At 35.3% G+C, this 23,504-nt stretch overlaps 2 protein-coding genes across 3 annotated transcripts; both read left to right on the plus strand.

Moving 5' to 3' along the window:
* Positions 1 to 1,521: 1,521 nt before the first annotated feature.
* LOC147389740 (DEAD-box ATP-dependent RNA helicase 8-like) lies at positions 1,522 to 14,828 on the plus strand. The gene is given in 12 exon segments (XM_086419195.1): positions 1,522 to 2,179; positions 3,186 to 3,246; positions 4,506 to 4,521; positions 4,524 to 4,739; positions 7,827 to 7,922; positions 7,925 to 8,064; positions 8,749 to 9,000; positions 9,132 to 9,312; positions 10,261 to 10,349; positions 10,426 to 10,499; positions 10,610 to 10,723; positions 14,497 to 14,828. Coding segments are annotated over 11 exon segments (1,464 nt in total). The 5' UTR covers positions 1,522 to 1,919; the 3' UTR covers positions 10,689 to 10,723; positions 14,497 to 14,828.
* Positions 14,829 to 17,404: 2,576 nt separating this feature from the next.
* LOC147389741 (transcription factor MYB17-like) lies at positions 17,405 to 23,157 on the plus strand. 2 transcript variants are annotated; one of them, XM_086419197.1, is made up of 5 exons: positions 17,405 to 17,755; positions 18,107 to 18,243; positions 20,123 to 20,252; positions 22,120 to 22,757; positions 22,861 to 23,157. In XM_086419197.1, the coding sequence occupies exons 2-5, from the start codon at positions 18,111 to 18,113 to the stop codon at positions 22,890 to 22,892; spliced, it is 933 nt and encodes a 310-aa protein (XP_086275323.1). In that variant the 5' UTR covers positions 17,405 to 17,755; positions 18,107 to 18,110; the 3' UTR covers positions 22,893 to 23,157. The 2 variants fall into 2 exon arrangements, with proteins under 2 accessions (XP_086275323.1, XP_086275322.1); XM_086419196.1 differs by having other exon boundaries at positions 17,406 to 17,755; positions 18,019 to 18,243.
* The last annotated feature ends 347 nt before the right edge of the window (positions 23,158 to 23,504 follow it).

Consider the following 23,504-nt stretch of genomic DNA (forward strand, 5'->3'; position numbering starts at 1 on the left):
TATATATATATATATATATATATATATATATATATATATATTTATATATTTACTTATGGTGAGTATCCATGCCCTTCGGATGAAACTAATCTCACGGTCACACGCAACACTCTCTCAGAAAGTCCTACATGCAATTGGTTGAGTCGAGGGTCAATCGGACCCTGGAGGGTTGCCCCAAGGAATTCATTTGCTTCGTGGGGTTTCGAACACTTTACCTACCCTTCCTAAGGAGCTTATCAAGGCTCGGCTTGCCACTATCTTTGGGATATGACTCCAATGATGATGATGAAAGTTAACAAAACCTAATTCAAGTAGTCTTCTCGTTTTTATTCTGAGTAGGCTTCCATTGTTGATCCCAAGAGGGTTCCATAAGTTGACACCTAATGTAAACATAATGTTAAAATCCTTAACAATACCAAGTACATAGGTTCTAACTTGTGCCAAGGTATTGTACAAGGGTTAGGATAGAGTTAAATGGTGAAATAGGATAAATGCTATCAATCACAATGATTAAGACATAAATGTTGACTATGAAATGTGTGCACAAACAAAACTCACCCTTAAAAATAAAGATCAAGCTTTAAATATAGGTGAAATCACTTGATGCATCATGGTTGCATTGCCATGTGTATTACTTATGTGCTGGACACTTATTTGGTTAATTGTAGGTTTAAAAAAATGCACCTTAAGTCCATAAGAAAAATTGGAGTAATAAAGAAGAAAAAGGAAAAAAAGTAAAATGCAACCACACACACCTACGAACACAAAGATTTTACATGATTCTTTCAAGATTTGAGGTATATTCTTTCACTGAAAAATAAAATATTAAAAATATATATATATAATTAGGGTTTTACATAATACCAATATAATGATTTGTTTTGATGAATTCAAACCAAAAAAATCATCTTTGACCAAATTTCATCAAAAAACAAAATAAAAAAAATTTATTTTTACATACGTCTTTAAAATATTGAAAATGATTTATTCTTCCTTCTCAAATCTTTTACATCGGGATGGAGTTTTTGAAATTTGATTGAGACGCTGAAAATTCAAATTTTTTATTACTACGAAGATGATGTGTTTGAACAATTAGGGCACATTCAGAGCTTCAATCAAGAGACATGTGGGGAGTGAGGTTCAAGGGTTGATTAGAAATAATATTTTTACTAACTGAACTGTTAAGAGAAGCCCCAAAACGGAAGGACTAATCAGAAAGAAATCCTTCCACCAAATTCTTTTAAGTAATTTTCCAAGATTATATTCAGTCCTTACTATTGCATTTCCCAATGAAACGTGTTCAAAGTATCGGCTAACGTCCAGCGGACTGACGTTTTGACACGCGTCATGGAAGCGACATTTGCTCTTAAAAGAAGAAGGGAGGTTTCTCTAAATTAAAACAGTAGAAATGGGGTTTATGTAAATAAATAAAGTTTAGAGACGTTTTAAACATTATGATAAAAACATGGTACTTTTTGGCAATTTAAACCATTATTCACCATCAGTAATCGATGATGCCCTATAAGAATTAATAACCTTTCCCAAAGAAAAAAAAAGACCCCTCTTTCCTGAACTTTGCCTCTCTATGTAACTAGGGCACCAAATTAGATCCTCACTCACTCACCTAAGAAATCTATAATCTTTTTCTGCTCTTCAGATCTTGTGAAACCGAATCTTTCTCCAATCATTCTCGTCTCCTTTTCTCTATATTAGTTCTTGATTCACTTTATTTTCTGTATTTCTTTACGATTTGGGCGTGAAAGATTTTAACAGAGCGAAAAAAGTGATTTTTCCTCATTTTTTCTCTGATCCAATCTTTCTTCTCTAATTTATTGAGAGTCCGTGATTTTGTATATCCGTGTATTTATCTTCGTTTTGCTAAAATCGAAACTTTTCATTTGGTTTGACCAATCGTTCTGATGAATACGAGAGGTAGGTATCCTCCTGGCATCGGTAACAGTCGTGGGGGATATGTTAATTCAAACCCTAATTTTCAACCCAGGAACCCTCAACATCAATACGTGCAGAGGAATCCTGTGCAGCTGCAACAGCAACAGCAGCAGCAGACTCATCACCAACAGCAGCAACAATGGCTGAGAAGGAATCCAATAGGGATTGATTCCAATGCAAATGAAGTTGAGAAAACAGTACAGTCGGAATCTACGACCGTTGATTCGAGGTAGGGTTTCTAGTGTTGCAACGTTTCTTTGTTCTCTGTTCTGTTTGTTATTATTCATGTTTTTTTGGGAGTTTAGATCTCTATTGGGTTGTTTAGTATAAATGTGAAAAAAAGTTAATTTTATTGGAAAGAGAAGAGAAAAGCCCTTTTTCAGATGAAAACTGAGTTAAAAGTTTTGTATATGTTGAGCTAGCATTTGTTGGTTGAAATTGCTTTTGTGAAAATTTGTGCCCAGAATTAGTGGAAATTCAGAAGAGTGGAACTGGACTAAAACCATTTTAAGTTCAGAACAAAATGGGCATGAAGTAAGCTCAGAGGTTTGATATGGTGATCTCAAAATGTTAGATTGGATGCATCCGTGTGATAATTAATGTGTTGATAATTGAAACTTAATAGACAAAAAATAGATAGGATTTTATTTTGAGACATTAGGATTTTTGATAATTGACGACAAATTTAAATTTAAGATGATGTGATATGCCAATGTTGCGTGATTGCCACTCTGGTAAATATATATTAAATGGAAATCATATTCTAGGTGATTAAGGAAAAAAAAGAACAAGAAAGACAACAGAGGTGAAAAATTGAAGTTTTGTGTAGGAAAAATTCTTAGATTTATATTTTATACAAATAATAAAAAAAAAAAATTTCAAAACCTGGTAAGTCAGAGAGACTCGCCTATTGATCTTGTGCATTGATGGATGGGTGAAGGCCCACATCCTTGTGATTACAAAGAACAATCTCATTAAAAACTTTTCCCTATTTCTTTTTGAGTCTCTCTGTGTAATGTTATGAAGGCACATAAGGAACATGGAAGGCTTGTTCTTTTGTTGTGTTGCGCAGCCCATGCCAGCTTCCAAAAGAGAATATTTAAATTTTTTGGTAGATGAAGATAGAGTAATTACATTGTCATGTATTTTAACCTTTTCTCATCACCAGTACCATCTACAAGCTTTCAACCGATCTCATTTTTTTTCTTTATTTTTTCCCTCTTGTTCTCTTTTAGTTCTCAAGATTGGAAGGCACAGCTAAAAATACCACCAAGTGATACACGCTACAGGACAGAGGTATGTCCAAATGGTACTCTTACTTTATGTGCATGACTTTATATTCATGAAATTGAAGTTATGAATCTTTCAACAGTGGCATCTGATCAATTAACATTATCAAAGAACTTATGTGGTACTTATTTGGGCAAATAAAGGTGGAAAACAATTCTAGCGATGAGTTGGAGAGGTTTATTATTTATCCAACTAAAATAGATCCACAACTCATGAAGCATTATGGTACCCTATATCCTCCACATTAAACTAAACATCCTTTTGAGCGAGTGAGGGAACCTCTGAACCCCTAAAACCAAGGTGTCTTGGCTGGGACACTCAGAGACAAACTACACTTTTAGCCTAGTTAAATGATTATTTTCTTCTTGCTTTGCACCCTGCTACTGACACAGCCAGTCTGGAAACCCAGATTCTTTTTGTGTTTTTGAAATGATATCTTATATAAAAAAAAGAAATATCCACTTGCTTATTTCACCAGCTCTCAGGAAATTATAATGGTTGTTTTTTTTTTGGTTGGGGGTGGGGAAGGTTGAGCTCCGTAGCTGACACGGCAATGTACACAGCCTTGACTTACAAGTTTGACCTAGACTGGCCTAAAGATCAAAGGTTCATGAATTTCTAACGTGGCTTATCTTGACATGGATTTTGATGTGTGGATGTGGAGCCCACATGGATTTGAGTGGATATTTTTGGCGAGGATGGTTCTCTCCAGAGATATCTTTCTCACAAAAACTCGGCCCATTCTGACATCTCTACCCTATGAAGAATGGGTTACAAATTGGAAAGTTTTGGATTGTCTGTTTCATGTTACTTGGGTGCACCTTTGATAGGCTCAGAATTTCTGACATGGATTTTGATGTGTGCATGAGGAGCTCACATGAAGAAGGCCTGTTTTTTTGGTGATGATGATTTCCTCTCCATGGAAGTCTTCCTCATGAAAGTTGTCCCATTCTGACATTTTGTAGCCCTGTGAAAAGTGGAATGGATTGTAAGTTCACATTAACTTGATGTGCACATTTGATTGGATTAGAAATTTTGGATTGTTTTTTGTTTGAGGATGATGATAAGTATGAAAAATCTATTTTGGAGGGCCCTTGATTTTATGTTCTAATTATTTATTTCACTGAGTTTGATTCAAATGACGAAGTATATCTGAGTCATGGAATTTCCATTGTACTTGGACCTTATTTATGGAGTTGGGGCGGCATTTTATACCCCTTTTTAGTATACATGTCCTGATTTAATATTTTCTGCTTTCTTTCCAGGATGTGACTGCCACAAAAGGAATGAATTTGAGGACTATTTTCTGAAACGTGAGTTGCTTATGGGAATATATGAGAAGGGGTTTGAAAGACCATCTCCCATCCAGGAAGAAAGCATTCCAATTGCTCTAACTGGAAGTGATATTCTTGCTAGAGCTAAAAATGGGACAGGGAAGACTGCTGCATTTTGCATTCCTGCATTAGAAAGAATTGATCAAGATAACAATGTCATTCAAGGTTCTGATCTTCACTATCTCGTTGCCATTGCTTATGTAGAGCTCATTTAGTCAGTAAGAAATATTGAGATAGTTGCATAGAATTAGACGTGTATGATAAAGTGCTTGGTAGTATCTGCTGTCATCTGGAACAAGTGTTCTAATTGCTTCAACTGGAAGTGATATTCTTTCTTTCTGGAGCTAAAAATGGAATGGGGAATATACATTTTTTTTTTATATTTTTTATTTTGATTTCTGCTTAGGTTCTGTTTTCTACCATAAGGGCATTTTTGGCTGCAAAGGTTAAGGATATTTCCTAAGTTAGCTTCTTGTCTTCATTCTTCCACGAGAAAAGCTGTTGGTATACTCTTTTCTTGGACTAGAATGGAACTAACTATCCACCCAAGCACACCCGGCTTCCAAAGTTTTCTTGACTTGGTCGCAGTAGCAAGAATCTTCTGCCTATGGTGCTGCTCTTGCTCCCACTTCTGATCATAAATAGTTCATTTTATAGTTTTTGATGATGCTCCTACTCCGAACATAAAGCTGCTACCTAGAATTTTTGGTTACTAAGGTTTGGGCAGAATGATCTATTCCGTACAAAAAGAATAATACCATTAACTTACCTTCATTAGTGACCAACTGCCATTCTGTATATTTATTTCTTCAAAAACTATATGAAACAATGATTTTTTGAAATCTTGCCCATTAATCCTAATAATATGTTGCTAAAATAGTCAGTGCCATAAATAGATTTCTTAATGTGCTACCTGTATGAATTGATACCATCGATCAACGATTTAACAATTAACTAATAACTGATTTCTTTTAAGATTGTCCCAACTTGCTAAGTTGGTGTAGCTTATGACCATATGACAACCTCTCTAACTACTAGTAGTAACGTGCTCGCCTATGAAAGAAAGGAATTAAGATAACTACAGGACAAAATGTTTTTTATTTCATAATTGGACCTTGCATTTACCCTTATATTATAATCTAAATTTGATTACATGAAATGATAAAATTATTATTTTTCTATTTACAGTTTATATTGCATTAATTTGATTATGATCCCAACCAACCAGAAAGAATGAATCATTACGGTTGGCTTCGCTAGTAAAATCTTAATGACATCCTAATATAAAGGGGTTTGCCTATGCCAGATTTTTACTATTTGTGCAGGGCAAGCTGTGAATTGGGGAGTCATATTTTACTTCATTGTCCTTTTGGTGTGAATATCTAGAGTCACTTTCTTTGCCTCTTCCAAATTGACTGTGTTTTCCCAAATTTGGTCCGTTCTTTGTTCTTGGGTTGGAGCCTTAATGTTTTCTCATGCAAGAAAAGGCATCGTTGATCCATTCTCCCCTTTGCTATATGTTGGAGGCTTTGGAAAGAGAGAAACAAAAGGACCATCTAGGGATGTAGAAAGCTTATGATGTAATTTTGGAAATCTTGTGTTTGCTTTTCTTTTGGTGCAAGTTGAGCAAAAGACTTTGAGGGTGTTTTTTTCGAGGACTTAGTCTTCAAGTGGGAAGAGCTTTGTGGTTTGTGATGTCATTGGGCGGGTTTTGTTGTATCTTCTTTTAGTTTGTTTAGGTTTTGTGCTTCTTTCTTTTTGTTTGTTTTTTTTGTACCCTTGGGGACCACCTCAACTTCCTTTTCTTCTTCGTCCTTTTCTAATATTATAATACTTAGAAAAAAAATAGCTCTTTACTAATTTCTTTTGGTTCCAAAAATAAATGCATTTTTTGAAAGTTTTATATAACATTTTAAGATTTTTTTGGATCGGTAATGACCTTTTAAGATTACTATGCATATAATTTGTTCAAAATAAGGGTCCATTGGAGAGCTGAAAGCTATCTTGTACTATGTTACCTGGATACACCATGGATATAGCCTTGATATGGCATGAATATAGGTTTTACACTTAATTGAAGTATCCCACATGGATAAGACCATGATTCAAAATTTTGTGCTTTTTTGGAATGGTCAGCTGTACATTCTCTGGTTTTGGTCAAAATTGAAGTGGAACTTCAACATCGAAACATTAAATGTCAAAATGTTTCAATTGAGAATCTTTGGTTTTTCTCTTGACCGAAATGTTGCCTCGATTTGAGATTCGAAACCTTGGATGTGACATTCCTTTTGAAGTATCCAAGTAATATAATCCCAACCATGTTGATATTTTTGGGAATTTAAATATATTTATGAGAAAGCTATTTCCTTTTAATAACAAAAATCCTAAGATATGCTCAAAGAATAAAATCTTTAGGATTTGCATGTGATTAATGTGGAGTTGATGTGTTATATAAGGTCAATTTAAACATTTTAATTAGGGATGAAAATATTCCTAGAACACTTTGTTAACAGTAGTTAGTTTAGTTATTTTAGTCTATGTTTATTTTAGTCTTTTCATGGTTATGTCATTTTCTGTCTCTTCCTATTTATTTGTGTAAGTATATAAACAATACACAAGGAGAAATAATCAATCTGATTTTTTTCTAGAATTTCTTCTCTTCTCTTTCTCTCTATCTTCTCTAAAACCCTAGATCAGTTTCTACATGGTATCAGTGACGGCCTTCTCTCCTCCACGTTACCCAGTTCATATCTCCACGTGCTTTGACCCAGTCCGGTCCACACGTGCGGGACCGTGTTGAGTTTAGTCCCACATTGGACATAAATTGCCTCGTCTCCTTATAAGATTGTGGGCCTCTCTACTCATTGCCAATTAGTTTTGAGTTGGACCCCTAAATTTATCACACTCTTGCCTTCCAATTATGGATCTATGCATTTCAAGTGGCCGACCAACGCTCGGGGAGCCTAATTATCAATTCCAAGGCTAAAACTCAGGTAGCCACTATAGAGAGGTTAATTTCCTAAGATAAAAAGCACAAATTGTTTGGCTACTACTATTTAAATGGTTTGATGGATGAGCGGTTTGATTTGTAATATTGTTATTGTTTTTCACAATTTCCACTATGTTCGGGGCAACTGTAGCATTTGACTTCTCGTGCATCACATGTGCCACCATTATGTCTAAATTTTGAAATAATTGCTTGTTATTTGGGGCATCAATTTGAACATTGATTATCCCTTTTGTATAATGCAGTTGTTATACTGGTTCCAACACGAGAGTTGGCACTTCAGACATCGCAAGTCTGTAAGGAACTTGGGAAGCATTTGAAGATTCAAGTCATGGTCACCACCGGGGAACCAGTCTGAAGGACGATATCATGCGTTTATATCAGCCAGTCCATTTACTTGTTGGGACTCCTGGAAGAATACTTGATCTTGCAAAAAAGGGTGTTTGCATCTTGAAAGATTGCTCGATGCTTGTTATGGATGAGGTAGGATGTAACGATATTTTAATTCCTCTAAATCTGTCTAGCTTGATAGATTTAACTATGATTAATTCCTCTAAATCTTTCTATTTTGGTAAATTAATTAAGACAATTTAGAGAGACCGCTCATTTCTTTTCTTCGTTTGACAAGTGGTGAGTGTTGTTGCTTATGTGAGAAACTGTGTGATTTGCATGTGCTATAATATTGATCTTCCTGTTTGATGTTTGTTGTGTTATATTATTTGTTTATGCCTCCGTGTTAGTCTGGGGAAGGCTGGGTTTTTGCTCTGTTTTACAGTAGTGCTTCTTTTTCAGTAAGATTCCTTTGAGCATTTTCAGTAATAGAAATGGTTAGAATTTAGGTTTAAGAGTAAATACCATCTATGAAGACATACATCAAATATATGCTTTTGTCACTTGGGAATTAGAACATAGGAAATGGGTTTTGTGCAAGTTGCAGACAGTGATTTCACAATATCTACGGTCCGATTTTAGCTCTCATTTTTTTTCTTTGGAAGTTGCGCCATCCCTAGTGAGATCTCTTATTAATTGTTGAAATAATGTTTGGTGGAAGTAATTAATTTAGGCGATTGTGTTTTCTCTTTGGTATTCTGGTTGTCTTTAATTCTTATTACGGCTTGCGAGGTAAGCATTACAAGAGTGATAACATGTGCACTTTGTGTTTCCCAGGCTGACAAACTCTTGTCCCCAGAGTTTCAACCTTCGGTTGAGCAGCTGATTCGTTTTCTACCTGCAAATCGGCAATTTTTGTTGTTTTCAGCAACATTTCCTGTAACTGTTAAGGATTTCAAAGATAGATATTTACAAAAGCCGTACATCATTAATCTCATGGACGAGCTTACTCTCAAGGGTATAACACAATACTATGCTTTTGTAGAAGAAAGACAGAAAGTCCACTGCCTAAACACTCTTTTCTCTAAGGTTTGTCCTGAACTGATATATGCGATGTATCATTTTTCATGTTCATCTATATATATATATATATATATATATATATATATATAACGAGCTTATGGGCCCTTTATTTGATCCATTTATTGGTTCATTTCCAGCTTCAAATCAACCAGTCGATCATATTTTGCAACTCGGTTAATCGGGTGGAACTATTGGCCAAGAAAATTACGGAGCTTGGCTATTCTTGCTTCTACATTCATGCTAAAATGTTGCAAGACCATCGTAACCGAGTTTTTCATGACTTCCGAAATGGTGCTTGCAGGAATCTTGTTTGTACAGGTATGATGCTAGCTTCCTCTTCCGCCACGAAGAGGCTCTTTAATACCGTTATATGCAAAAAGTAATGGATATGGTTGAGAAATACATTTTCAAAATATTGTAGCTCATATCAAGTGTAAAACATAGAAAGAATTTTTTTAACAATCTGATACGTTTAAATTATATTAACCAATGCATAAATAATAGATGGAACAGAATATTTGAATAGGCTAGTTTTTGTTTGAGAAAGTTTGTAGGCATGTGTCCAACACATGCACACGACACAGCGTCTGAGATGGCTAATTCGTGGAAGTTAACTTTCACGATTGAGGCAACAAAATCTATATGTGAAGTTTTGATTTCAGGAATTTTCAACTCTAAGATGCTACTTGTATCTATACATCCTAACTTCCTCATTCTCTAACCAACATCACCATTTTTATTCTTCTAAGACCACCTTAGCTCAATCAGTTGCATAACACATTGGTTCCAAGAACACAATCATTGAATAAAATAGATCCTTTTCTTTTCCTTGTGGTATAATACTCAAAAATATAAATAGCGTATTTTAATTCTTGTAACATAATTTTACATGGAATCTTGGACATGCTCCCGTTTCCTTGTACTTTTAATACAGCCACTTCAGATTTGAAATGGCTCACTCTTCATGGTATTTCTTTTTCTTTATTTATAAAGGCTTTTCTTTTCCTATAAAAAAATTGAGTGCAACACAACTTTTGGTGCTGTCAAGGGAAAATTACAGGCAAATGACAGTTCTTATTCTTGAAGAAAGATGCATTTTTTTTTTTAATACAAAAAATGGGAGGTTACTCTTTTTGGACGTGATATTAACTTCTGTCTCTTGGATGAAGTAGCTATTTTAGTATTTTGGAAGCAAATCCTAAGAGACAATTGGAAGATGCATTTCAGATGCTAATCTCTTAATTTTTTTTTTTTTTACTTCGGCAGATCTGTTCACTAGAGGGATAGACATTCAAGCAGTCAATGTTGTTATAAACTTTGATTTCCCTAGAAACTCAGAAACGTATCTGCACAGGGTATGTTAAATTCTATTTTTATATATGGTCACTCTAGCTACTTATTTCCAGATGGATATAAGTTTCTTTTTTACAGGTTGGTCGATCAGGAAGATTTGGACATCTGGGGCTAGCTGTGAACTTGATCACTTATGAGGATCGCTTCAACTTGTATGTATCTTGGTTCCTGTGACATTGTGAAGTATACAGATATAGAACCGATTCTTGCAGTTATCTTTATTTCATTGATCAAAGAATGATAATTTCTTGGTTTCTAACAGGTATAGGATTGAGCAAGAACTTGGGACTGAAATAAAGCAAATTCCTCCACAAATAGACCAGGCTATTTACTGCAGGTGACCTGTGATTGTACTCTCTCCATGCTCTCAACAATGGTGAGTAAAAGCAAAGATCTGGCTACATGTACATACCGGCCTGTGAAGTAAGTCCTTATTTTCTAACAATACGTGCTAAATATTTATTTCAGTTGGACATGAATGCCCAACATCTATCACCGCTATGTTGTGCCCACTTTGTTTTGTTTTTGTTGTATCAAAACTCAACATGACCCCTCAGTTCTAGGCATGCACAGATAAAGTTACATGTATTTTTAATCTGCTCTTTTAACCCAAGCCCATTTCACATTTTTTGAGGTTTTGGTTTCTGTTAAGTTGTGTGGGATTTCCCCTTATTTCCTAGGATATGCTATGGCCAAGGTCGTTTTTCGTATTGCTGCGTCTATATTTTAATTCTCTGAAATAATCTGTAATGCATTTTAGATTAAGGATTTCATATCTTTCTTGTGTCTTTTTTTTTTTTGTAAAAAAAAAAAAATTTTTTTTTAGAGGTTTTAGTTACTGTTATGTGTGAGATTTCCCCATATTTCCTGGGATATGCTATGGCTAAGTTTTTCATTCTACTGAAGTGATTTTTATTGCCTGTAATAGTTTACATTGCATTTAAGATATTCGGAGTTTTTCATTTCTTTCTTGTGCCCTTTAATTTCTTCTGATTGGATTTCTATGCTCTCTAAATAGCACTCGAAGTATAATAATGCATGATTTTGGTGTAGACTAGATTTCTTGAGACACTCCATCAATTTGAACTTCTTTTATCTTCATCTTTTTCTATTTATGTCGGTAGCAGTCTTAAAATTGAAACTGGAAATGCACATCCGTCTTAATATAATGTGCCTGTAGCACTTAGTGGGTTCATTTCTTTAGTCTTAAGATCACTGAGATGATTGAGTCATTCTTCATGAATTAAATTAAACTTGTGCAACTGCCCTGTTTATCGTTGGAGGTCATTGACGATGCTTTGGCACTCACTACCTATGTCATGTGTTCCAGTGATGCTGAAGCAACACAACTCATAGAAAAAATTGTCTTTATTTATCCCAATAGTTTGGATGAGTTATGAGATCTGTTCCTAATATTCCGAACTGCAAACCAGTACTAAGCAAACCAGTTTGTGGTTTGATTCATACTGACAATGAACCTGTTACAACCCTGTTTTTGTCAAATATTGGATCCTCCCCACAAACAAATCCACCACCGCATTTTGGTCAAGGTAAGAGATAACCCGCCCCCCCTAGCACACTGTGTTTTGGTATGTATTAGAGATACCCTGTTTTTTATTTTGCTCAATATTAGAGATACCCATGTTTTCAAACCAATGCCATGCCCCCTTGATCTAGGTCTTCTTCTCTAAGGCTTCAGTGAAGTACGTAAATACTCTCTATGAAACTACCTCTACAAACTGGGTTCATTTTAGAGTGGCAAATTTTTTTTTGATAAGTATAATATATTGCAAAAAGGAGAACTGAATACAAGGAGGCCGAGAAGGCCTCAACAGAACAACAAGGAAAATAAACAAACAAAAACACTAATTACATAAAGAGTCCCATCTAAAAATAAAATCATCAAAAGAAATCCCTGCAAACTCTATGTTTTGCTTAGACCATAGGTATAATAAACCCAAGATCTCTAAAAAACCTGCATGAGAGCTTCTGATCTTATCGTTAAACATCTTATTATTTCTCTCAATTTAAATCCCCCAAGCAATAGTCGAAGGAAGCATAGTCCACAGGTAACATTTTCTGGTGTGGAAGACATTACTGGTCCATTCATCCAACAATGAAGAAAACTTACGAGGAAGAACCCAATTAATACGAAATAAACCAAGGAAATTGGACCAAATTTGATAAGAAAATGAACAATGAATTAAAATATGATCAACCGATTCCCTTTCCAATAAGCAAAGGGGACAATAATTGGGAGTGATCCAACCCCGAATAATTAAGTTATCCATTGTAAGAATCCTACCAAGGGACGCCAACCAAACAAAGAAGTGATTTTTGAGGGCACTGACCTTGACCAAATGATAGAACTTGGGATGGCTCGCTCAGCAAGAGGAGTGAGCCACTTATAGAATGACCTTACAGAGAATCTCGAATCCTTCGCTCTAGTCCATTCCCACCTATCCTGTTCGCTTTCATTGAGGTGACATGTATGCAGGAGATCAAGGAAAGATGTAACCTCAGTTAGCTTCCAATCATTAAAATTTCTTCTGAACCTCAAATCCCAAGTAGGATCAGACTCGTTGCGAATCAAGCACTGCTGAATTGAACGGTTCTTCTTAATAGAACAAGTGTATAAGGATGGGAATTGAGTCGCCAGAGATGAAGAGTCGCACCAATTAGCTTCCCAAAATCTGATTCTGTCCCCCATGCCTGCTTTGAATCTAATCCCTTGCTTGAAATCCTTGCTAACTTCCAAAATCCCTTTCCAAACACTACACCCATACGAGACTTTAGACTCGTCGTTGTACCAATCTAGACTCCTGTCCCCGTATTTAGCCTTAATCACCTTCCTCCACAAACTACCCCTCTCCTTACCAAACCTCCAAAGCCACTTCCCTAGAAGCGCTTTATTGGTTAATCTAAGACCCCTAATGCCCAGACCCCCATTCTTCTTGGGCATGCAAATCGTCTTCCATCTAACCAAATGATACTTCTTCTTACCGTTCTTATCATTCCACAGAAAGTTCCTCATGAGCCTTTCCAATCTAAGTTCGACGGACCTCGGAAGAGTGAATAGAGAAAGAAAGTAAACTGGAATACTCGTTAATGTGCTTTTTATCAAGGTCACTTTCCCTCCTTTCGACAAATAATTGGCCTTTTACGTACTCAACCTTCTTTCCAGCTTCTCAACCATGTCATCCCAGATTTTGGACTATTGTAAGGTGCTCCCAACGGTAAGCCCAAATAGGAAGTGGGCAAAGTATCATACCCACAACCAAGAGTTGTGACCATCAAATGAATATCCTCTACCTCCCCTACTCCGAACAATTTACTTTTTTGCAAGTTAGCATGTAAACTTGACATGGCCTCAAAACAGCACAACAGCACACGGAGCACCCTCATTTGATCCCTCGAATGCTCCAAAAACAATAGGGTATCATCGGCAAATTGAAGGTGAGAGATCAACGGTCCTTCATTCACCCTAAACCCCGAGAGTTTACCTAAGTCGACCGCTCTTCTAAACAACCTCCCTAAAGCTTCAGTAACAATAAGATACAAAAATGGAGATAACGGATCCCCTTGCCTCAAACCTCTTGACCTTCTAAAAAAACCCGTTTGGCTTCCATTGACAAGAATCGAGTACGATATCGTTGTAACACATTTCATTATCCAACTTATCCACCTCAAGCCAAAACCCATCCTCCCCATCATATATTCTAAGGACTCCCAGCTCACATGGTCATAAGCCATTTGTAAATCAATTTTTCCTATCATCCCCTCTTCCTTATTTTTAATCCTAGAATCTAGACACTCATTAACTATCAGAACGCCATCTAAAATTTGTCTACCCTTGATAAAAGCTCCTTGCTCTAGAGTGGCAAATTGTGAAACCAAATTCAAACTTAGCTGAATCATGTAACATAGTTTTGGATGGTGGTGATTTTTTATGCTATATATTCTAATTGGTGTGATGATATATCTTGATATGCTTTCCTTATCTTCTGCTTTTTATCAACAAATTGTATCAACATGTTTGGCTTCTCTAAGCTATTTCTGACTCATGATTTTGTATTGACCTTCATGTTGTGTTTCTTATTAGTTGTTCTTAGTAATCAATATCTTATTCTCTTTGATGTCTTTGTCTAGTGCCTACTAAGCTGTGTCATCCTTGAAAGCATCTAATTCTGAGATGGAGAGGCATTTTGGGAATCAAGTTGATTTTGTGGAACTCTCTACTTGATCCACTTGGTGTGACCTTTTCTACTTCATACTGCTAGTGTGTGTAGATTTTCATAATGCTGAAACCTTTATGGTCATGAGAAGATACTTTAGAATGATTTGATAGAGAGTTGGATTTATTCTGTTGGTTTAATTTTACTTTCTCTTTGTCGTCTTCCATCCAAATTTTATTTGCACCAGGCAGATTTAGTTTCCAAAAATGAGATATTTTATATATAAATATATTTTACTTTATCTAATGTTGTGGTGTTTAAGCTTTTTGAAGTGTTGTATGGCTGATTTTATATTATCAAGGATTCTCATCGGCCTTAGTATTTTCACAACGCATGACTAGCCCACAATGTTTTGAGGAGATTAGAACATTGAGGGATGTTGTGAAAGTAGGTAAATAACGTGGAAGTTTAGCCGACCCAAAATCTTTGGGATAAGGCAAGGAAATTATGCTTAGTTTAGCAGTCAACTGCATCATTCACTCTATGACATCTTTTGGCACCTAAGATTTAAGATCCCATTTCAATTCAATTTTTTTTCCTAAAAAAGAAGTGAAAAATAAAAAATTATGATAATTGAAAAAATCTGAAACATTCAATTTGTTTTGTTCTGGTCTGAACTTGGTTGAGATCACGATATTTTGCTTAAGCATCCTGATACCTTTGTCCAATGATGTCTTCTGGGATGGGATCCTAATCTTTGGGATCTTCTTTTAGTTTGAACGTTTATATCAGAATGGTCCTCCCCCCCAAACGTATGGTCAGAGTTTCTTAGGTAATAAAGTCTCTGTATATCCATATGAGGATTGTGGACCTCTGACCACGCTTGCGTTCTGACAATAAAAATAAATGTCTTAGTTTTGCGTGGCAGAAACAAAATGATTGTGTGAAGTAACTCATATTCCCACTTGTTTATTTCTTTTTTTCCGAATTGATCTGGTATTTCCGTTTTGAGAAACCTTATCTCAATTCTCTTGTTTCTCTCTTTATTTTTTTTTTTCCCTCCATAAATATGAGAGCTTCGTTGACAAATTTTCAATTCAAACTATGTGCCGTGTTAAAGTACAAACATATTAAATGGTTCTATTTAAACGAGTACGAGTGCAGAAATTTCTCACAAAGCAACCAACAACTACTCGAGAGTTGAGACACCCACCAACATGCACAGTTCCAACGTAGTAGTTAGTTGAGGCGTTGTGGGATAAATGTGCCTACTTCATGCACTGATATTTTGAACCCCACTGTACTGTACATGCGTCTGTCTTGTGTCCAATCATCCTATTTAATATTGTCCTCTTCTGTAAATTATTATATTATTATTATTAAATGGCTTCCACTGTCCCCATTTGCCCTTGACCTATTGAGCGATACAAGGTAGCTGAACGATCATTAAATGTTACCCATTTAATGGTTGATGAAATAAAAACGACGAACTTGATGTGGTGCAGCAGTATCAAATACTTTCTACTATATGAAGTAGAATGATAGGGAAATCGATGGTGCACACAGCTTGTGGTAGGGCCCATTTTTAAACAGTCAATCTATAGCTGATCTGATTGGTGGTTAGGTTAACATATTTCAGCTGGGTCATAACTCCTATCAAATGAACGATAGGATACCACATTGCATCAAATCAGGATTCAAAGCAGGTATTTTGACTCATTCAGCATAGTATTCCCTAAAATATTTGCAGCTAAACTAACCCAACAAAGGAGGTAATTTTTTTTATCATCCCTGAAAAATGGTAACGTAGCTCCCCTAACAAGAAAAATAAATGAATGATCAAGAAAGTCTCAAAAAAATTATCAATAGAAAATTAAACTAATTTCTCAAACATGGAACTTATGTTTTAAAAACATTTATGATTTTGACACACGTACACATCAGAAATGTCCCCTCTTGATGTACATTTCAATGTTTATCGCACTCTTTTAAAAAAAAATCTATTCGTAGTACTGTGTGTTCCTGATTTTGTGAGATCCTGAAAGTTAAATCTGCATGAGTTGGCCCCATTGGACCATACACAACAAAGTTTAAACACCATACAATCTCGTCGTTGGAGAATGACTCCATTATATGATATTATGCCTCATCTATCTATCGTACATGTGGAATATACCATCTAATATGATGGTTTTACATTTGACTGTTTAACAATTATTTCCAATTTCTTTACATATTTTTTACCTTTCAAAGAAAAAAATTATTTATCAATTTTTATGGTTGAAATTACATGTAATGAAATACCAATGAATACTTAAGTCCATTTGTAAGTGGGTAAAAACTCAATTCTAGTCAAATTAATTTTAAACAGTAAAGACTTGAGGTGCCTATAATTTTCAAGAAAGTTAGATCGCTAATTTTTTTTTAATCTTTAACAAATTATTAAATGATCAATTTTTGATGAATTTACAATTCCAACTCACTGTTCATTTTAATTATCAGAAAGTGAACAATCATGAATTTAAAGGTTTTAAAGTGATTATTTCACAGGTTTAAAGTGATAATTTACAAGTTTGTCACTTAATCTTACGAAATAGTACTTTAAAACCGTCGAGTTCTAAATTTATTACCATTCTCAATTTTTTTTAACGAAAACATGCTCATTCACATTTTGTTAATTAAAAACAGTTAATCGAAATAGTAAATAACTCAGTTTCAGCTCACGAAATGGTAATCCAGCCTCATTCATTTTTGGCTTTTTTAAATATCTCAACCGTCCTGTTGGTTTCTATTTTATTACACTCTGTGATTTACGTTCCAAGCAATGATGACATGAGTAGCACCCACTTTGACCATTTTCAAAATTTCTTTCTAAAAGAAAACAGAAGACCAATTTCGTAACTTTCACGAAAAAATACGGGTATTTTCGTAAATTCGTATTACTTTTGCATGACAAAGTTTGACATCATTTAATTAATTCTACTTTATAAAAACTCAAATTTTCGCACCATTTTTGCTTCTTTGTAGAAACAGAAACCCAAAACGGAAACATAGAGAACTTCACGTCTGAGTTTTCTGGAAAATTTCGCCCTAATTTTTTTTTTTTTTTTTCCAACAACCTTGAAGAAAGAGGGAGCGGACATTGGAAGACAAAATCGCCATTTTCATGGCCGATAAGAAGTCTGTAACTATGGTGCCAAGCATTAATGGTTCTCTTTAATCCTACTCTGACGGTAAGAATCCGCCATTAATGCATTGGATTCTATCTTCTCTGCAATTCCTGCAAGTCTGCCCGTCTTTCTTTTGTACGTTTCTCAAAAATCTCCCTAACATTTCCATTTTTTTTTCTGGTTTTTTCTCTAATTATTCTTCCAGTTTTTTGCTCCTTTTCACATCAAGAAGTCTGCAAAGTACTTAAATCACTCAGTTTGATTTAAGTAGATAAATAGAAGCATTTAAAGGTTTGATTAATCGAAAAAGATCGTTCGATTCGTAGATCGATCTTTTCGTCTCTCTCTGTCTCTGTTATAAAGTTGGAACTTTTGATCTCTATCTCTCTGTTGGTGCTTCATTTGAGAGTGAAGGAAGATGGGAAGAACACCTTGTTGTGATAAGCAAGGACTGAAGAAAGGACCTTGGACTCCAGAAGAAGACGAGATCCTCGTCGAATACATTAAGAAGAATGGACATGTAAGCTGGCGACATCTACCTAAGCTTGCAGGTTCGATATTTGTCTCTCTTTTCCCGCCATTAACAAACAAGTTGAACTTTTAATTAAGCTTCTCGATCAGATCCTTTTCTTCACTTGCAAACACCATTTTTTGAACTATTTTTAAAAGGATCGAGCTTAAATCTTTTTTTTTTTTTTTTTTTACTGCTTGTTGTTGATGTTTTAATGTGTTAATGAAGAAACATTTTCATAATTAACTCGGTCTCTGTTGAGTCGTTTGTGGTATTGACATGGAGTCGTTCGAGTCGTCGGACATGGCTCACTTTAGTAACCACAAACGAGGTTTGAGATTCTCCATCTAACAAGTGGTTCAGATGTTACGCGCTAATGAAAGCAAAATGTTAGCCAGAACAGCCTCAACGATGTTTGAGGCAGAACATCAAACGTACGGTTGAGATGGAAACAAATCTTAGGGATTTCCCTTACTACAGATCCCTCGAAAACCTGTACTGATCTTTTGGGAAACAGTGTTTTATTTGTTTTGTTTCTTTTTAGTGTTTAATGATCAAGTGTCCAACCAATAAGAGTATTCTTCTGTTGTTTTCTGATAATTAAATAAATAGGCGAGAAATTCATGACATTCGTCTGGAAAATGAAAGGGGAGTGCTATTCACACCCACTTACTCGTTTTACCCACCGTCCTTGTGGCTTTATGCAACAAATAGTAGTTATGTACTAGTTTCACCCACCAAAATTTTTTTTAACTATTTTTTTTTTTTTTTTTGGATAACTGGGTATTTTCCTTAGACAGAGGATCGACTGTGTGCACAGTCCATTAACCACACACTAGGTAAGTGAGGGTGCGTCCTTGCGGGTGACCCTTGAGGAATTAATGCTCATGATTCATTTGCAAAACGATTAAGAACAATTCCAAGAACAAAAGACTGATAAAAATAAATGATAAAAACACACCTCCATCAATCAAAATACTTATACTAAATAATGATAAAAATCAGATTTTAGTGAACAATGACTCCCACAACTGAAGCAAAACGCAATTTTTGATGTCTAAAAAAAAAATTGTTCGATTATGTGAATTTGATTGAACTTTGATAGGATTTAATATACTTTGAATTGGTAGAAAGGAAAATTTGCGTTTGTTCGGTGAGTGTATGCAATAAAAACAATACAATAAAAAAAAAAGTATTTACATATTTACACATTATTGGGTGTGACAAGTAAAAAAAAGGGTGTCAATAACGCGTCCCAAAATGAAAGCTTTATATGTTCTTTTTAGTAGGGGTGCAACTTGGTCCGGTTCAAACCGAGAACCGATCCAAACCGATAGTTTTGGGTTGATTTAGTTCCGGGTTACAAAAATGAAGATCCAATTAATTTGGTTCGATTATTGGATTAAACTTGTATAGAACCGAAACAAACCGAGAACCGAATCCCTATATCAAAAAAAAAAATAAATAAATAAATAAATATATATGTATATAATAATTATTATGAATTATTTTAGGAGTTAGAAAATAAATTAGTGACTTTTTATGGAAAGATTATTGATTATTGTATGAAATTTTAGATTTATTTTTTCATTAAAAAATATTAGCAGTCTAAAGAGTATAACTAAATCAAGCTGACTTTAATTTTGTTTGATTCCAATAGAATTTGGTTCAATTTTAATTTTTATTTAGTGGAACTGACCTATATTGGTTCGTTTCAATTTGACCTCAAATCAAACCAAGTTGCACTCCTACATCTTAGCGAAGCCTTAAGTCACAGGGTTTTAATTGAATAGAAGTAGTAAAATGTAAAAGAGTCTTTTTTTAATTATTATTATTTTTTTAAAGATAAAATGTAAAATGTAAAATGTAATGTAAAAGAGTCCATTATTCTAATTATGGGTATTTTGTGGCTTTTTAAGGTCTGCTTCGTTGTGGAAAGAGCTGTAGACTTCGCTGGACGAACTATCTACGACCAGACATAAAACGTGGTCCCTTTACTTTGGAAGAAGAGAAGACTATTATCCAGCTGCACGGCATTCTCGGCAACAGGTACTCTGCTTGCATTTACTCATATTTTCAGACTATAATTCATTTGAGGCCACACTTACTCCCCTTACAGTCATCCCTAATAGTCTGTATTTGTGTGAGAGACACAATTATCATCTATTCTTACATAAGAAAAGATTAATCCATAGATGAAACAATGGTTTGGAAAAGGTATTGCACATTAAATTTTATTTGATTGAGTACCACCATGCATGGATGTTAATCACTCTTTGGCAATTTTTTTTTTTATTGCTTGTAGATGGTGTAGTGTTAGAAGATTCTAATCAATCATTACTTGACTTATGAGTTGCATCTGCTACGTTCTTGGATGTCATTATAAGAACACTTGTGTCAAGAAAAACGGAAATAATTGAGAACGAAGAACAGAGAAACAAGATGCAATCACACAGAGTAACACAAATTTTACATGGTTCCCTTAAGATTGAGGTACGTCCATGGACCACATCGATTTCACTATGAAGAGAAAACTTGCAGTTACAGATTACACCCTTTCACCCAAAAAAAAGAAGATAAACATATATATCCCCAATAAAACATAATTAGGGTTTTGCATAATATTAGTGAAATTACAAAAATACCATTGGGAAAAAGATAAATATATACCCCAAGAAAATATACCTCTTTATTAATTGGTACCATCAGGCTCTGCAAATCACAACAACTTGGCTAGTTTATATAGAAAATTACTAGAGCCAAAATATAAAAGAAAATGATATCTAAAATTGACTTTCCTAGTTTAAAAAATCCTAACTGATAATATTAACTTTCTAAGTATCTAATAATACTAATTTTCTCAATATCATTCTTAAGCTCTACCACAACCTTTCATTCATCACAACTTGCCATTGGTGAGGAGATAAACTGAATGTGGATTCTGTATACTCATATGTTGTTGTGTGGAAGCGAAACATGAGCCACAAATAAATCAAAACAAATACAGAGAACACAAGGATTCAAGTGGTTCGGCAAATTGCATACTTAACCCTACGCCAGGAAAGGGCCCCTTTTACTTTTGAATTAGCATCTGCAAACCCAAGCCAAACTTAGAAATGCTAGACATCTCAGAACACGTATCATTATATTGTTATATTTTACGCATTCAAAATCCTGAAACATAACCTTAATATGCTTTGATTTTTCCCAATAGGATCTAATCTGTCACATATCTTAAACATACTATTCATTCCATGTAAAACGAGTTAAGGGTACTTGCCTTGTGCCATTGTGAAATCGTTGATTAAAAAACGTTGGAGGTGTGTCTCTCTATCCACGTGTTCCTCGAAAGTTTTGAAACCCCAATTAAATTGATCCTTTCTTCTATACTCACCTTCTCCCTTCTTTCTATATGGATTGGCTAGGTATTAGTGATTGATGGATATCACTCTTATGAATTCTCTACTTTATGTGTTTTTCACACATATGTTCTTTCTATTCGTACCTTCCAATATGGGGTCGTCGCTGACCCCTTTTTATAGATGAAGGTTGAGGGCTTAGCTTTATTCTTTTAGTAAATTTCCTATCCATCAAGGTCTCTTACTGATATCTATAATGTTTATTGAATCCTTGTGCAACTAAAACAACAAAACCGTGAGGTCAATTGGGCCACACGACATAGAATTCTAACATATATTACATCATATACTCTTATCAATACCATCGGTTGCTTTCATTAGCATCATTTGACTCCAATCCTGAAACCAACAAAAATGGATAATCTTGATTAGTATTACAAATAGGATTTGGCTACGAATGTAAGGCTTATGCCCAATTAGGACACATGGTGACTTTTTAATCATGCGGAAGCTGTGAAATGTTTGCTTGTATGAATAAAGCTTACGCATGATTTCAGGTGGGCCGCCATTGCTTCCCAACTGCCAGGAAGAACCGACAATGAGATCAAAAACTTCTGGAATACCCACTTAAAGAAGCGCCTCCGCTGCATGGGTCTTGACCCACACACCCACTCTCCCTCCTCCACCTTCTCTGGTCTGTCAGCAGCATCATCTGCTGCACCTTCAACACGCCATATGGCACAATGGGAGAGTGTCAGGCTTGAGGCAGAAGCCCGGTTATCAAAGGAATCACTATTGTTCGGATCCCAATCCAAACCGCCATCATCTGGGAATCCCAATTCTGACTACTTCCTCCGGATTTGGAATTCTGAAATTGGCGAATCATTCCGAAGATTCAACGGGCGAGACACCATGACAAGTCAGAGCCCCATCTCTCAAGCATCTTCGTCAACAAAATGCGAGTTAGGCTCAGGGGTGGGTGCAGAAGTTAAAATATCCACTATAGATGCTTACATGGAGAATGATCAACATGAGGACATGGAGTGTATGAGCTGGAGGTCGGATGGGGACAATATGGTTGTTGGGTCAGACTCATCTAGCTCAAATGAGATGGATTATTCTTCAGATATGTCGTTGCACCTGCTCCTAGATTTCCCTAGTGGTGACGAGCTGAGCTACTTCCAAGGACAGATGGGTAATTTCTCTCTGACCCCCTAATTACATATAGACAGAAATCTCCTTGAATTTCTCTGTTTGAATTGCCCTGAAGTTGATATCCTTAAGAATTGTTTGTACAGATTCAGAAATGTTGGTTTCGAGAGCGTCATAGTTCGCGTTAGTGGTGCTTTTGGGGACTCCTTTGTTTCTCAGTTCTTTATGGATTTCACATCTTTGTTTTGTAGCTGGTCTTCTGTTCTTTCACCCCTGATAAAAAATAGCAATGGAGGCTAGGCTTAAGGATCTTTTGGTTTGGTAAATATAGTTGGAAATGGCTTCTGATTTCATTTTAGAAGCTTAGGATGGTTTTGGGGTTTCATCGTAGAAATTCAGTTAAACTTCTGTTATAGTTCAATATATAATCATTGTTAATATCATCATCATTGTCTTAATTATCGAAGCCTTATCCCAAAAAATATTGTTATTGACTGGTGAATCTCGTTTCTCTATTCAATTTCTGCCTAAAACTGTGTCACGTTAATTCAAATACCTTCCACCTATCATATTTTTTGGTCGTCCTCTCTGTTGGAACTGTCAAATTCATCTTCTTTCTAATTGGGACTCTTACTTTTGCTACTTTTGGACTGATTGTAGTGAATATCAATGGTGTTATTAACACGACTCAGGATCCAATATGGTGTCCTGTTCCTATAAAATAGGAACGATGTCTATGTGGCACGCTTCAATTGGAGTTTAAAACCAAGCCGTGTACGCAGCCCAATGT

Source organism: Akebia trifoliata, chromosome 12 (genome assembly GCF_017979445.1).
Source record: "Akebia trifoliata isolate Shusen 1 chromosome 12, ASM1797944v1, whole genome shotgun sequence".
NCBI lineage: Eukaryota > Viridiplantae > Streptophyta > Magnoliopsida > Ranunculales > Lardizabalaceae > Akebia > Akebia trifoliata.

What these genes read in the sequence shown, in the direction of transcription:
- LOC147389741 (XM_086419197.1), top strand. Translation starts at nt 18,111, where the DNA reads ATGGGAAGAACACCTTGTTGTGATAAGCAAGGACTGAAGAAAGGACCT. An exon ending in ACATCTACCTAAGCTTGCAG is followed by an intron (nt 18,244 to 20,122) that starts GTTCGATATTTG and finishes TGGCTTTTTAAG; the next exon opens with GTCTGCTTCGTTGTGGAAAG. An exon ending in CTACTTCCAAGGACAGATGG is followed by an intron (nt 22,758 to 22,860) that starts GTAATTTCTCTC and finishes TTGTTTGTACAG; the next exon opens with ATTCAGAAATGTTGGTTTCG.